Here is a 16,926-nt window from a genome sequence, read left to right as displayed (position 1 = left end):
CCTGTAATATTATATATTTAGATATATAAGTACCAGTATTCAATTAGCCTTTTTCAATATTTCCTGAGCCTGTTCCTGGCAATTTAATTATCAATATACATATACCTTCAAGTCCATTTAAAACCACACTGCTTCTTGGGTTTCCCTATATAGGAAGTAAACTTTTGAGGTATAAAGTGCAGAAGATCCGAAGACCAGAAGAACACGATAAATAGGAGCAGGAGTAGATCACATTGTTCATTGAGCATGCTTCGTCATTCAATGTGATCATGGCTGATCTTGGGTTTCAATTCCATTTTCCATATCATTTAATTCCCAAAAATCTGCCGATCCCAGCCTTAAATGTATTAGGCAATGGAGAATCTACTACTCTGCAAGGCAGGGAATCCCAAAGAATCACAAGCATTTAAATGTTCTGTCCCACCTCCAATTCAAGTATATCCTGTCTTAAATGTGGAGCCCACAACTGCACACAGTGTTTCAGATATGGCCTCACCAAAACTCTGTACAATTGCAGCAGGACTTCTTTTTTCCTGTACCACAATCCCCTTGTAATAAGGTCAACATGACATCTGCCTTCCCAATTCCTTGCTGCACCAGCATGCTAATTTTTTGTGTTCCTTGTCCCAGCACACCCAAGCATCTTTGAACATCAACACTTTCAAGTTTCTCACCTTTTAAACATTCCCCTTTCTTGTTCTTTTCCCCAAAGTGAATTGCTTCACATTTACCTATATTGTATTCTATCTGCTATCTTCTTGCCACTCACTTAACCTGCCAATATATATTTGTAGCCCCATTGTGTTCTCCTTGCAGCTTACTTTTCAACCTAGCTTGGTATCATCAGCAAACTTAGGTACATTACTCTCTGTCTCTTCATCTAACTTATTAACATAAATTGTAAATAGCTGAGGCCCCAGCAGTGATCCTTGCAGCAGTCCACTATTGACTGCCTGACAAATCGATAAACCTCCATGTCTGTCCACACTCTGCTTTCTATCTATTAACCAATCCTCTATCCATGCTAACATATTATAACCAAATCCATGAGCCATTATCTTACACAATAGCCTTTTGCGTGACACCTTATTGAATGCCTTTTGGAAATCCAGATATACTAGATCTACTGGTTCCCCTTTATTTATGCTATTAGGTGCATCCTCAAAAAATTCTAATAAATTTGTCTAGCAGGATTTCACTGTTGTAAAAACATATGAATTGTTCTAATCAAAAGATGTTTTCCTAAGTATATTGTTAAGACTTCCTTAGTATGCCTTAGAGCTCCTAGTTAGACCACTCCGAGAATACTGTGAACAGTTTGATCCTTGTATCTAAGGAAATATATACTAGCATTGGAGGCAGTCCAGAGAAGGTTCGTTAGGTTGATCCCGGGTTTGGAGGGATTTTCTTATGAGGAGAGGTTGAGTAGGTTGGGCTTGTACTCATTAGAGTTTAGCAGAATGAGAGGCAGCCTTATTGAAACATACAAGATTCTTAGAGGGCTTGACAGGATAGATGCTGAGAGGTTGTTTCCCCTGGTGGGAGAGCCAGAGGGCATAATCTCAGAGTAAGGGGTCGCCCATTTAAGACAGAGATGAGGAGGAATTTCTTCTCTCACAGGGTAGTGAATCTGTGGAATTGTCTACCACAGAGGGCTGTACAGGTTGAATCATTAAGTATATTCAAGGCTGAGATAGACCGGTTTTTAATCAGTAAGTGAATCAAGGGTTATGGGGGAAAGGCAGGAAAGTGGAGTTGAGGATTATTAGAGCAGTCATGAGCTCATTGAATGATGGAGCATAATCGATGGGCCGAATGGCCTACTTATGCTTCTATGTCTTATAGTAATAAATTCCAGCAATTTCCCAACAGCTACTGTTAGGCTAACTGACCTATAGTTCATTGTTTTCCCTCTTCTTCCTTCCTTGAGCATTTGCGAACTTCCAATCTAGTGGGAGCATTCCCTACTCTAAATAATTTTTAAAAATCATAGCTAACACATCCACTAACCCTGCAACTATCTCTTTAAGAACATTAGGCTGTAGGCCATCATGTCCTGGGGTTTCTTAGATTTTAGTAATTTAATTTCTCCATAATGTTGTCTCTGCTGATATTGGTTGCCCTATTTTCCTCAGCTTTTTTAGCCCCTAGGTTACCATTTATTTTTGGTTTGGAACTTATGCCTTCTACTGTGAAGACTGACACAAAAATGTCTTCAATGCTTCTGCCATCCCTTCATTCTGCATGATAATTTCTCTTATCTCTGCTTCTAAGGGACCAATGCTTACTTTAGTTACTGTCTTCCTTTTTAAACACTTATAAAAGCTCTTAGCATCTGTTATTATGTTTCTGCCTAGTTCACTCTTATGTTCTTTGTTTCCCCTTTTTATCAATTTTTAGTGGCCCTTTGCTGGTTGCTAATTAAAATACTTCCAATCCTCAGACTTGCTTTTTTGCAACATTGTATGCCTCTTCTTTATTCTAATAATAACCTTAACTTTCTGAGTGAGCCACAGGTGCATCTTTCTTGCTGTGTTTTTTTCTTCAATGGATGTGTTTTAGTTGAACATTTTAAATTGTTTCTTTAAATGTTCCCCCTTGTTCATTTGTCTCCATGACTTTTAACCCAATTACGCAATTAACCTTAGCCAACTCTGCCTCATTCATAGATCATTGGCCCTGTTTAAGTTTAAAAATTTTGTATATGATTGGAATATGTGTTATGATCACAGCCGATGTTAATTGCCGAGCAAACCACATCCCAGAGGTAAACTTGGCTTACAGGCCTTACCCTGTTTATTTTTGTATTCTGAAAATGAGATAAAAAATGTACTGATCTCAGCAGCAAGAAGTCCAGTGACACTTTTGGGATTTGCAAAAAAAAAAAGTTTTATTAACAAGAAGCAAAGAACACTTAAGCACACAAGATTACAGTTACACAGTTAAAATTAGTCTCACAAAACAATCCCCCAAAGGACTCTCTACTACTTCAGACCGACAGGTAAACACCTTCCAGGCAACACACCCTTACAAATATTTAACTATAAAAATCCAGTACTATTACCCAAGGCAAACTGCTGTGGCTTTAATAAAGGTATACCACATGACCTGTTAAATTCTCTTCCACTCTGCTGTGGAAACCCAAGACTTCAGAACAAAACTACTTTTTCAGCCCAAAACTTCTCTGGCTTGACTGGATGGCTTATTCAAATTGCATTTTCCTCCAAGCCTAGAGTTATTTCCAGGAGATCTTCCTCACATAGCCAACAGCCAACACCAACAACCAACCCCTAAGCTCTCCACAGTATCTCTAAAATCCACCCCAACTTTCATCACAGGTTCTATTGTTCTCACACCTCTTTGAAACTCAAACCCTTTCAAAAAGGTTTCTGTTTTGTCTCTGCTTTCAGGGCAATAAAATACACTCTTCTGTTTACCCATGGAAATCCTGTAAAATGAAAAAATGCTTCTTGTCATTTTTCACTTCCCTTTGATATTCAAACAAACTATCAGCTTATCTAAAAATGTAAATGTTAGATCCAACCTATTTACTTGCACTTCAAACCCACCATAATATCTAATTACAAATGCACAAACCTAAGCCCCCAAACAAATTGTCTCTAGTAACCTTTCCCCGGCATAATTCAATAATTTACAAACACACACATACACACAGAGAGACACACAGCCTTCTCCACAGAATAATACAATATTCCCCAAAAATATTTTTTAAAACATCCATTTTCACATTTATCACTTTCAAACTTTCAAAGTGGAATTAAATGGCATGATGATCACTATTTTCCAATAGATCTTTTACAATTACTTGGCTAATTACCTGATTTTATTACACAATATTAGACCAGGGGAACTTTACCTTTAATCAGTTCCACTGCATACTGCTCCAAGAAACTATCACAAAAACATTCTGGAAAGTCATCTTGTAGATCATTCTTGCCAATTTGATTGTCCCAGTGTAAATGAAGATTAAGTCTTCACTATTATTACATTTCCTTTGTTACAAATTCCAATAATTTCTTGTTTCGTACTCTGCTCAACTGTACAACTACTGTTTGGGTGCCTATAATTTACTCCCACCAATGTTTTGTGACTCTTGCTATTCCTAATTTCCACTTATATTGATTCTACTTCATGGCCTTTAGGAGGCAGATCCTTTCTCACTAATGTCCTTAAGTCATCCTTTACTATAAGGTCTACCCCACCTCCTTTACTATTCTGCCTGTCTTTCTGAAATATTGTGTACCCTGGTATATTTATTTTCCACCCTTGATCACCTTGTAATCATGTCTGTGGCATGGCAATTAGTTCTAACTTGTTTATCTCTATTTGTGCCTCAGTTCATCTATCTTATTGAAGAAACTTCATGCATTCAGATAAAGAACACTTAATTATATTGGGCTGTAATTTCCTCCAAGTGGCAATTAATATTGTATTGCCACTCCATGCCCAATTATTTACAAGATTTTTCTTCAGAGCTTGTTAGGCAAACCTTCCCCCTCAGGCTGGGTGAGATCCAGGCAGCGCAACTAATCCTCGAAGCCCAGTGTCGAAGTCCAGCTCCATCCAAGTGAAGGAGGACACACACCCCTTTTTACACCACTAGCTGGTCATGGGTGTCATGTTGTAGGGGGCGGGGGCGGGGTCAGGTCACGTCAGGGGGTGTCGGGTTTGGTTGGGCCTGTGGGAAGAGCAACGGGAGTTAAGTTCGGTTGGGTATGGGGGGGGTCAATCTTTAGGCGGGTGTTGGGGTGAGATTTGGGCCCACAGGAGGGGAGGAGTTCCATGTAGTTGGGGGGATTCTCATGGGGGGTTGCGGATATCTTTGGTGGGGCGGAGAGTTTAGTCAGGGTGGTTGGGTTTATGAGGGAAGCCCCGTGGGGTTCTGTCTGGGTCTTTACCACAGTTACCCAGAAGTTAGAAGATGTTTTAATTTTTCTAACTTTGCCTGAGTAAATATTGGCGTAACCCTGTCAGAACCATCTGAAGTTTGCGATTTGAATCACATTTTCGGATGGTTCCCATTACAGGGCAATTGCCCAGGGGAAGTTTGCGCTTTTGGGCAATTGCCGTGCAAACCATTACCTTTGAAGTTCCAAGAGGGGTTCCCCAGTGCATCGTTGGGGCACCCCCAAATCCCAGTGCTGGGGAGCTTGGAAGTTATGACCTGTTTGTTTTTTCCCCTTCCATTCCTTTCAATGACCATATTCGCTATTGTAAATTTTTTGTTAAACTCTCTGCCCCTTCGTGTCCCACTCTGCTTGTCTTCACCCACATCATGCTACTGTCCCAATACCTCGACCTTTCACTTTGGACTTCTAAGTCTCTTGTCACCCGAATCCATCCACCACCACCTCCCCCCCCACCGCCAACCCCCACCCTGCACCCTCATCACCACCACATCACCACATCTGTTAGTTTAAAGTCTTATCCTCAGCCCTAGTTATAAGATTGACCATGACACTGATCCCAGCCCATTTCAAAGGGAGCCTATTCTAATCGAATGGCTCATGCTTTCCTGAGCACTGATGCCAGTACCTCATGAATCGAAACACTTTCTTCCCACACCACTCCTTGAGCCACTTTTAATGCTCTAATCAGTTTAACACGATGCCAATGAGTGTGTGGAAGAGGTAACATTCCAGAGATGATTACTTTTCATGTTCTGCATTTTAATTTAGACTCTAACTCCTCGAATTCTCTTACCGGAACATCATTCCTGGTTCTACCTATGCCATTGAGTCCCACATGGACCACGATAACTGGATCCTCCTCCTCCCACTCCAGTTCCTCTCTAGTCATGAAGAAATGTCTTGAATTCTGGAACTGTGTAGGCAGCACAACATTTGGAGCTCCCTGTCGTGGCTGCAGGGAACAATATCTGTCTCCCTGGCTATACTGTCTCTTATCACTGCCACATTCCTTTCGCTCCACCCACTTGAATGGCATCCTTCACCATGGTGCGATGGTCAGTCCACTCATCCACCTTGCAGTCCTTCTCTTCATCCACACAGGTAGCAAGCATCTCGTATCTGTTGGACAAAGCCAGGAGCTGAGGCTCCTCCATTGCTACATGCTTGGTCCTCATACGTACCTGACCTGCAGTCACATCCTCATGCCCCTGACCATTTACCAACTCTAAAGTTATACATAGCCTAAGGGATGGGCCCCCGTCTTGGAATAAAGTGTCCAAGTAACTTTCCCCCTTCCCTGATGCATCACAGTGTTCACAACTCGGGTTCCAGCTCAATGACTCTGAGCCAAAGCTCCTCAAGTTGCAGACACTTATTGTAGACATGTTTTCCCTGGTTCACACTGGTGCCCAGGAGCTCCCACTTTCCACAATACATCAACACATCACCAGCCCTACCATCTTTATTATGTGTTAATTTATCAATTATGTTTTTCTTAATTAATTTATAATTAATAAGCATTGCTAACCCAATATCCTTTACCACTGCTAGCAAAACTTAATACTACCAATGAAACCTACCAATTATTAATAAATTACACACTTTTGACAGATAAAGGAGCAAAATGCTCACCAACCAGTCACTTACCTCTCATGATCTCACAATTTCACATTTGACTACGTGTAAAACCATTGGCCACGGTTTTGCTCATTCAATTAATCTATCAAATAACTGTTTTGATTTTACACGTCCATCTGCATCTTTTACGATGACTCCTATCTTTGTGTTATTCACAAATTTGGATCTATGGTTTTTTATCCTAACATATAAGTCATTTGTATATACAGTGAAAAGTTAAGGCCCCAACACAGATCCTTGATTGATATCACTATTCAAATCCTCCAGATAAGCGCACCTGCCCATTATCTGCTCACTTTATTTCTTCCTGTCAACCGATTTCCTGACCAGGCAAATAATTTGTCTTCCTCTTACTTTAGCTGATAGTGTCTTATAACGAACGTATCAAGCTTATATATATATAACTTTCTTAGACATTTCCTTGTCCATTACTTCAGTCCCTTCTTCAAAAAAATTCATTGAGATTCGTCAGGCATGACCTACCCATCCCAAATTCATGTGAGGTTTCTCTTATGAGCTGAAATATTTGAAGATGTTCAGTCACCATTTCCTTAATTTTAGATTCAAGTAGGTTCCCGATAACAGATGTTAAAGTAATTAGTGTATACATCCATGATTTCCTCTTTCAACTTTCTTAAATATTGGAGTGATATGTAATGACCTGTAAGTTTCCTCCAAGCCACACAGCCTCCTTACTTGGAAATATATCTTCATTATCATTGCTCAAAACCTTGGAGTTCCCTACCGAACAGCACTGTGGCAGTACCTTCCCCAAATGGACTGCAGCGGTTACAAAAGATGGATCGGTATCATCTTCTCAAAAACATATGGGAACGGGCAATAAATGCTGACCTTGCCAGTAATATATGAATCCTATAAACAAATAGAATAGCAACAGACTGGATCAATACAGAGAAACTACTCATCAATACCACAAATGTCACGAGGGTTGGATGAAAACAGAGGGCTGTAATTATATTAAAACCTGGACAAGAGCAGAGAAAATCCTTCGGGCCTAAGAATAACAGTATAATTGCCCCCTTTAACTGATGTAAAGTGCAAGCGTGATTGTGTACATGCAAAGGAGTTCAACGACTTGCTTCCATATCCCAGTTAAATTGAATGCTGACAGGATGGTAATGAGTATCGCTGAAAAAAGAGACATGTTGTCCAAACTTGTCCTCTTGCCTTCATCAGGACAGGTCACAAGATTACCAACAGTAAAAGGAGCAATAATTTATATTGCATGAGAAGAGAGTGCTGATTGGTTGGTAAGTGGACTCTGACTGGTAGAGGTTTTGCGATGGAGAATGCAGCAGGGGACATTGACTGCCAAGCTTTTATTAAAATTCAAACCAGGCAGATGGACCCTGGTTGATCAAGGAATTGCCATGGGGAATGAAACAGGGAATGAAACAGGGAATGGCTGCCCCCCATAAGGTTAAACTGAGTTGAAAAGAGTGCAATGCATGGACATGTTACTTCTGTCTGCAAATGTGGCTTCTAGCATGTGTAAGTGAGCCACACTGTAAAATGATTGATAATCTTAAATTGGTTTTCAGTGTAATCCTTAGCACAATAAAGCTTGTTTAGCAAGTGTTGTCCAATCACAGAATTATATCTAATGTTGGATACAATGTTTTGAGTTTTGTACGAACAATCTGGTTGGGTATGGTCAGTCTTTAGCCTGCTGTGAACAGCCGAAGGTATGTGTTGTTTGATGGGATCCACCGGTCACTGAGACTTACAGCCTACAAACCTGCCATCACACTGGCACTGGCATTCATATACCACATTGCTAATTTGTTTAATAGGCAGAATGCCTTTTTGGTTTGATGGCAGCACCCTGTTGGTGGATAATACCACTCATGTTGCTTTTGTTTAGTAACAGCGTGAAATAGCTAGCCTCACCAGTTGCTCAAATATTTGAGACGCCTTGTCCTTACAGGCACTTTTTTGGGCTGAAAATGGTGATGTTAGGCCCAATCATGAGTTTGCACAATCTCCAGTGACAATGATTATGACTGGTTGGGCCTTTCAAAACTTTGCTTACAATTGTAGTGCATTTGCTGGACCAAGCTTTGTGATAATACCCTATAGCTGGTTTCATAAATGTTGCATATGAGCACATTAGTAAACATCTAAATGGGTGGCATAGTGGCATTGTCACTGAGCTAGTTTTCTGAGGACCTGGATTCGAATCCCACACGATAAGCAATCTGGAATTAATGTCCAATGATGACTGTACAACGCATTGCAGATTGCTGCCCATGTGGAAGATTTTCCAACTTACCTAAATGTGAGAGGGGATCACTATGAGGTATTCAAATACAATTCAGTCAGAGTATTATTATTCCACATCTATATGTCATGGTGCACCTATAGTTGATTTCGAGCTCCTAATGTTATTAATTAAGGCATTGAAACGTTGCTAATGAAACATAGACCGCTGACCTTTCTTTAAATAATGCCAATTAGTTGATTTTGTTCCATATGATTAAGATATAGATGATACTTAATTAACTGAAGGCTTGTGTATTTGCTACAAAGGGACATGGTGTAGTTTGGCCTTATCTAAAATTGCATCAAATAAATATTTGTTATGATCAGTTGTTTACTAACTTGCACAACATACAGTAAAAATATATTTAAATGCATTTCGGCAGCTTGGATAGCAGAGCAAAAGTAATTAATTTCATCATCTGCTAACACATCAGATTATAGTGCAGCAAGTTAATTGATAGAATTCTTTAATACTGTGATGTAAAGTAGGGGGTGTCAAAAATGTCCCACCGTCTTTAATACCAACTAATGAAAACAATGTTGCGCATATAAACTCCAAATAAACCAAATATGGTATATACTTAAAATACTGTAAATTACGTTAGCATAATAAATAGGATATAGCAGGATTTCTATACAGTAGTATAGTTTCAATAAATGTTTTAAGTGTGATTGTCATGTGTTTGGTTGCTTTTCCACCACGCATAGTTGATGGTGCTCAATTGTACTATTTTGCAACAAATTAACAAATTCTGAACATTATAGAATTGTCAGACAATGATAATACCATAAGTAATATTTAAAGTTAGGTTTTCAATTAAGTGTACATGAGACCAATAAACAATCCATGAAGGATAGTTGACGCGTAGGATGGCATTCATAATCAAATAAACAAATGTGACGGTGGCTTAGCACAAATGGAAGCCTAAAATATAGAAAAAGTAAAACAATGCAACTGAACAAGGCCGAAGATTGAACAAGTAATTGTCTCACCTGACTGGGTATATTTCCACCCCATTCACGAAAATTAATGACTTGGGCATTGAAATTGGACGTTGATGGATCGCTGTTTAAGGTTTTTGGTGCATGCCCGTTCCATCCCACGCCACCTGGGTCAGTAGTGTTGGTCCCGACTTTCGGTTTGGCTGGGCTGTACGGTTTGAGGAAAGTAAAATCGCTCTTGGCAGACTCAGGAGTCAAACATACCTTGTAGTAATAGGTCTGTGAGGGAGGCCCACTTCCACCTATCTCTAAAAAGTTAGGTGGCCCTTTAGGGCTGGTCGTTACTTGGAGGTTTGTTTTAGATGCTTTCAGAATATCTGCCGAATTCAAATGCTGAATGCAACAGCAATTCCCGACGGCAGTGCTGCAATCTTGGGCATTATTTCTGTATTGGCGGCATTTGATGGTAACGACGATAATGATGGCTACAATGAATACCAATGAAATTGATCCCAGTGTGATAATTATGTAAAATAATAAGGCCGAATTTTGCTCTGGATTCTCAGACAAATCGCTGATTTCAGGCAGAATTTCCGTAATGTTGTCCATTATTGAAAATATAATGGTAAGTGTGGCTGAAAGCGGAGTTTGTCCGTTATCTTTCACAAGGATGAGCAGCATTTGCCTCGGGACATCTCTGTCCCCGAAATGCCGGGTTGTCCTTATTTCTCCTGTGTATGGTGCTACGTTGAATAGTGTGGGATCTGTTGCTTTCAGTAATTGGTAGGAGAGTTTTGCATTCTGCCCAGAGTCCGCATCTGTAGCAATGACTTTGATGACTAATTGCCCCGGATCCACAGATTGCGGCACCTTCTGCAGTGCAGCTGAACCGTTATTTGGCTGTGGGGACACAATAAAGGGAACGTTATCATTCTGATCCAAGATGATCACATTTACTTTCGTAGTGCCACTGAGTGGTGGAAATCCAGCATCTTGAGCTTGGATCTGGATTTGAAAATCTTTTAGTTGCTCGTAGTCAAAAGAGCGTAATGCGTAAACTTTGCCATTATCCGAATTGATTGAAACATAGGATCGAGAAGGTAGCCCGTGGATCATGCTGTCTATGATAGAATAGGACAGATAGGCATTTTGACTTGAATCAGGGTCTATTGCTGTTACTGAGCAAACAGTAGCGCCCGGAGCATTGTTTTCCGTGACGTATACTGTATAGAAGGGTTTCGAAAATCTTGGCGCGTTGTCATTCACATCTGAAACCTTTAAAAATATAGACTTGTTGGTGGACAGAGGAGGATATCCCGAGTCAATGGCTGTGATTGTGATATTGTACTCTGGTACCCTTTCACGATCCAGATGATCGGTGGTCACCAATGTGTAATGGTTCTTAAAGGATGATTGAAGCCTAAATGGGACACCCTGAGAGATCTCACAGTTGATCTGCCCATTCTTTTCAGAATCCTTGTCTGTAACACTAATGAGAGCAATTACTGTACCGATCATGGCATCTTCCATAACTGGGCTTGACAATGAAGTCAGGATTACTTCAGGCGCATTATCATTAGCATCAACTACATCTACTAGAACTTTGCAATGCACAGGTATTGCATATGGGCCACCTTTGTCCTTGGCTTGAATGTAAATTTCGAACATATTCAATTCTTCGTGATCTATAGTACTCTTAACTCTAATCTCACCAGTATGGGAGTCCACATTAAACAGTTCGTGCACTCTAGGCGGAGTGTGACTACTGAAAGAATACACTATCTCACTATTGGAGCCTTCATCTAAATCGCTGGCGTTCAATTTTAATACCAAAGTCCCCTTGGGTGCATTTTCTTTCAATGAAACTTTGTAAATTGCCTTTTCGAAGACAGGTAGGTTGTCATTGGCGTCTAAGACAGTAATAGTGATCAGGGCAGTACCAGATCGCTGTGGGATTCCACCGTCAACGGCCGTTAGAACTAACTGGTGGATCTGCTGTTGCTCTCTGTCCAGTATTTTCTCCAGCACAAGCTCGGCAAATTTGCTACGATCGCTTCGCGCCTCCACATCCAAGATAAAATGGTCATTTGGACTTAGCCTGTAGGTGTAAATTGAGTTAGTACCCACGTCTGGGTCATGAGCGCTCTCAAGAGGGAATCGCATACCTGGCAAAGCCGATTCTATAATGTCCAAAGAGATATCCTTCCTCAAGAAAGTTGGGGAGTTATCATTTATATCCAGAATCTCCACTTCAATGCGGTACAGCTCGAGAGGATTTTCGATAACAACTTCAAGATGCAGAAAACAAGTGAAAATCAGACCACAGAGCAGCTCTCTATCTATTTTTTCATTCACGAACAAAATTCCATTGCCCAAATTTACCTCCAAATACTGGACTGAATCGCCAGAAACGATGCGCAGTCTTCTAGCGGATAGCTCACTGACATTTAAACCCAAATCATCAGCAACATTCGCAACAAAAGCTCCGTGCTTTAGTTCTTCCGGAATTGTATAGCGAATCTGTCCAGAAATCAAATCGGCAAAACAACACACCGCGATGAAGCATAACACTTGCCTTGTTCGTGCCCACGATCTCTTTCCAGCCATCATTTCTACGGCAATCGGGGTCAGCTTCTGATTACTATTGGCAGATTTTGAGGGGAAAATCGCCGCCAGAACTTATTGGTTAATAACTTACTTCAGTGACGAATGCATTATTGCATACAATCTTCAGATCTCTTATACGGTTTCAATAAAAGATTTCTTCCAAGGCAAATGCCCCCTTTTCATTGGAGCATTGTTTCCATCTGCTCTCAGCGTGGACAGTAGAACTGTAATGATATCTGTAATTCCAATGTTGTACTTTAGATAGCACCGCGCGCCGTGCGTGTGTGTGTGGAGGTGGCTTCTTTGTGTGGAGGGTCTGAAAGCTCTCCGCTCTCATTTCAGTACTCGGTGGCGGACAGCAACAGCGAGAAATGTAACGTGTAACGTTCGGCATTATCTAACGATACATTACATGCAGAAGAAGATATTAAGTTTCTGGCTTTAAATTCCATTTTTTTTTAAAGAATACAACAAATTATTTAAGCTCCGTGATGCTTAATGCTCAAATCTGCAGAACCACGAGTTGTGAAATATGACAAAACGTGTGACTCTCTCTTCCGCCCGTGTTATTTAAATAACGATTATCAGAATTCTTGTTTTCCATATAAAATGCCCGCTGAGCATATTATATTGTCACTGATGTACATAGGAAAGCTGACAGACTATTGCTAATGACCTATTTTTATACAGAAATAAGCGTATTTAGCGCGAATGAAAGCTCTTCGAGGTAGACAATCAGATGATACGTACAATATGGGAAGAAAAATCATTACCATTACATGTACAAACATTTTGCATGTTCGGCACTATTCACATGTTATTTTTTCATTTGGAGTTAACTTATTAAACTCATTATTGTGCACTCGCGTGAAAACTTGCTTCCGGAGTTCCCAGTGAATGTCCAAACCTAATAAGCCGTGAAAAAAATCTTCAATGGACCTTTGGCAGAAATCCCGAAGGGACCTGAATTACTTCTGCACTGAAGTCTAGATAATAAGCAACGTAATTATTTTAGCGTATCTCGGCTGGATTATTTGTACGCGCAGACTAAAGTCACATTTACTGAAATGTACATTCAAATCCGTTGTACTTTCAGATAGAGTGTGTACCTATAAAAATAGTGATAGAAAGCATGAAAGAGATACAGTGTTAGATAGATAGGCGGATGCACTAATATGTAGGCCAAGTAGTGAGGAAGTAGGCTGTGACAAGAAAATGTAAAATTCAGGGACAACTTCTCCCGTAATGAGTCAAAGCTGTGAAAATCGGCAAACGTTAGCAGAGGGAACAATACAATACGAGTGATATAGATATGAAAAACATTTAAAACGTTCACTTTACTCTCAAGACATAATGCATGCAATTTTAAAATAAAAGATGTGGCCAGACTCAAGAATTGTCAGGCCTGCATGCCAAGCGAGGTTGAACTGCAACAAAACATTCCGCAAGATTTAGGCTAAACTGAACGCAAAGATTAATTGTGGGGGGAAAAAAAACCTTTGTCGCTCTTCAAAACACATGTCCTATCTTAATTAGTTGTTTTCAGAGACCAGCAACATGGTAAATTAGATCCTGATGTAATGAAGTTCAATGTTCAATGTTCAAAAACCTAAAATGAGTACATTTTTCCTCAGGAAGATGCTTCCTTCCCTTCTACTGATCACGGACCTAAGACAAACCGTCTGTCAACATATTGGAAAGGAGTTTAAAATATAGTCCAACGAACCCACATTTTAAAACACACTGAAATAAATTTTTCATTACCACAGTTCTCCGTTAACCAATTTGTTTTTAGAAGTTGAACATGGGCATGTTTGCCAAACAATAAATATATTTTTGACCTGAGCTTTCTTCTGCTGGAACCCCTTAGCAGGAATCTGATATTTATAAACAAACTCCAGGTAAAATTTCCATGGTTCCCATGGAAACCAAATTATCCGGCCTCTTATCTTTGGTATCCCGAGGTGATGGATAAAGAATGCAGGGGCTGTGGGCGAAATTAGTTCGAGGTTGGGGTGTGGGTGCGCGGCGGCGTGGAATAACAAGAGTCAAAAAGCAAGACATGGGGTTCTGAAGAAAGTCTCCAGGTTTAGCGCAAAGCTATCCAGGCGTTGGCGTTCTCCACTAATTGAACGGTACAAGCAGCTGAAGTTATGTCTCTTGATGCTGCAATTGATCCAGATTGCCACTGGCAAGAACAATAATTCTCTCTGACACGAAGGGATTGGACACAATGGTTTATATAAAATACAAGCGGTTGCTCTGACTTCAATGTGTTGAGATGCTGGCTTGAATAAAAAGCATGAAATCCTTTTGAATTGGAACCTGAGCTGGCTTAAAGATGAGAACTTAGCCCTAAAGGTAAGAATCTGAAATGTGTTTGGCTGAGCCAGGGGATTAGAGAAGAGCTGGGAGTTTTCCTCTGGAGCTTGGAAAATATATCTTTCTGAAATTGCCTGACAGCGATCTTAAATTATATGTGCAAAAGTTAGATCCATTTTCTTTTACTACTTGTACTTGAAATACATATAATCGATACAGTGCTTTGTTATCCAAGATACGTATGCTTAATCTTATTTTTTTTCTCTCTCTTATCACCAGTGGGATCATTTTGTTTTGGAAAAGTCCGTTTTCGGCAACAAGTTAGATGAGCCAAGACATATCAAAGTGGAGAGATGCGGTGGCGTAGTTGTATTGTCGCTGGACCAGAAATCCAACACAACGCTCTGGGGTATGGGTTCAACTCCCACTCAGGGATGGTGGAATTTGGATTCCATAACAATCTGGAATGAGAAGCCTAGTCATTGGGTTGGCTCACTAAGGTTAGAGGGTGGCGTAGTTAATAATCTAGGCCAATGACGTGGGGTCACTTCCCATAGTTTGCAGTGGAATTTAAATTCCATTAATAACAATCTGGCGTCATCAGTGATAGTGACTAACGTCTGCCATTCTTGCCTGGCTTGCATGCAACCTAGCAAGCCATCCAGCCCACTCAGTTGTATCAAAAAAGGAATCGGACGGACCACCCGCCAAATTCACCCCTGTCGACGCTGAAAAGAGTCCTCCTCAATAACAAAATTGGGAGAGCTGCCTCACAGACGACTCAAGCAACAGATTGATGGAATCATATTTGATATAGTCATCCTCACAGATAATAACATTGCCATCACCATCGCTGGCAGTGGTGTACAGTCGGGAGGGAGTTGCCCTGGGAGCCGTCAACATTGATTTTGTACTCCGATGTGGCATCAGATCAAACAGCGGCAAGGAAACCTGCTGCTAATTACCACGTACAGCCCCACCCCATCAGCTGATAAATCAGTACTCCTCGATGTTGAACACCACTTGGAGGAAGCACTGAGGGTGCCATGAGCACAGAATATACTTCAATGTCCATCACCAAGAGTGGCACCACTGCTGGGTGAGCCCTAGAGGACATAGCTGCCAGACCGGGTCTGTGGCAGGTGGTCAGAGAACCAACAAGAAGGAAAAACATACTTGACCTCATCCTCACCAACCTGCCTGCCACAGATGCATCTGCCTATGACAGTAGCAGTCGAACTGACCACTGCACAGTCATTGTGGAGACAATGTCTCAGCTTCACATTAAGGATACCCTCCATCATGTTGTGTGGCACTACCACCATGCTACATGGGATAGGTTTTGAACAGGTCTAGCAACTCAAGACTGGACATCCGTGAGATGCTGTGGGCCATCAATAGCAGCAGCAGAATTTCACTCAAACACAATCTGTATACCCAATTTACCATTACCATCAAGCCAGGGGATCAACCCTGGTACAATGAAGAGTGCAGATGGTATGCCAGAAACAGCACCAGGCGTATGTAAAAATGATGTGTCGACCTAATGAAGCTATAAGACAGGAATATTTGTGTGCCAAACAGCAAATGATAGACAGAGCAAAGCGATCCCACAATCAACAGATCAGATCAAAGATCTGCAGTCCTGCAACATCCAGTCGTGAATGGTGGTGGACAATGAATCAACTCACTGGAGGAGGAGGCTCCACAGATATCCCATTCCTCAATGATGTGGGAGACCAGGAAGTCAGTGCAGAAGATAAGGCTGAAAAATTGGCTACAATCTTCAGCCAGAAGTGCTGAGTGGGTGATCCATCTCGCCTCCTCTGGAGATCCCAGCATCACAGATGGCAGTCTCCAGCCAATTCGATTCACTCCACGTGATATCAAGAAATGGCTGACGGCACTGAATGCTGCAAAGTGCATAGTACTGAAGACTTGTGCTCCAGGACTTGCTGCACCCCTAGCCAAGCTGTTCCAGTACAGCTACAACACCTGCACCTATATGGCTATGTGGTAAATTGCCCAAGTATGTCCTGTACACAGAAAACAGGACTAATCCATCCCAGCCAATTACTGCCCCATCAGTCTACTCTCCATCATCAGTAAAGTAATGGAAGGGGTCATCAACAGTGCTATCAAGTGGCACTTGCTTAGCAATAACCTGATCACTGGCACCCAGTTTGGGTTCTGTCAGGGACAC

General features: G+C 41.0%; 1 protein-coding gene and 1 pseudogene across 1 annotated transcript in view; both read right to left on the bottom strand.

Moving 5' to 3' along the window:
- Positions 1-5,967, bottom strand: part of LOC144685372 (uncharacterized) — a 100,347-nt gene extending 94,380 nt beyond the window's left edge. Inside the window, exon 1 of the mRNA XM_078549773.1 lies at positions 5,725-5,967. Coding sequence (XP_078405899.1) covers positions 5,725-5,967 — 243 coding nt within the window. The remainder of the gene's footprint in view (positions 1-5,724) is intronic.
- Positions 5,968-6,245: 278 nt separating this feature from the next.
- On the bottom strand, positions 6,246-12,404 carry LOC144685371 (protocadherin-10 pseudogene; annotated as a pseudogene).
- Positions 12,405-16,926: the final 4,522 nt, after the last annotated feature.

This window comes from Cetorhinus maximus, chromosome 10, assembly GCF_964194155.1.
Source record: "Cetorhinus maximus chromosome 10, sCetMax3.hap1.1, whole genome shotgun sequence".
In the NCBI taxonomy this organism is placed as follows: domain Eukaryota; kingdom Metazoa; phylum Chordata; class Chondrichthyes; order Lamniformes; family Cetorhinidae; genus Cetorhinus; species Cetorhinus maximus.
Note: the sequence above shows the minus strand (reverse complement) of the source record. Positions and strands in the feature narration are given on the sequence as shown.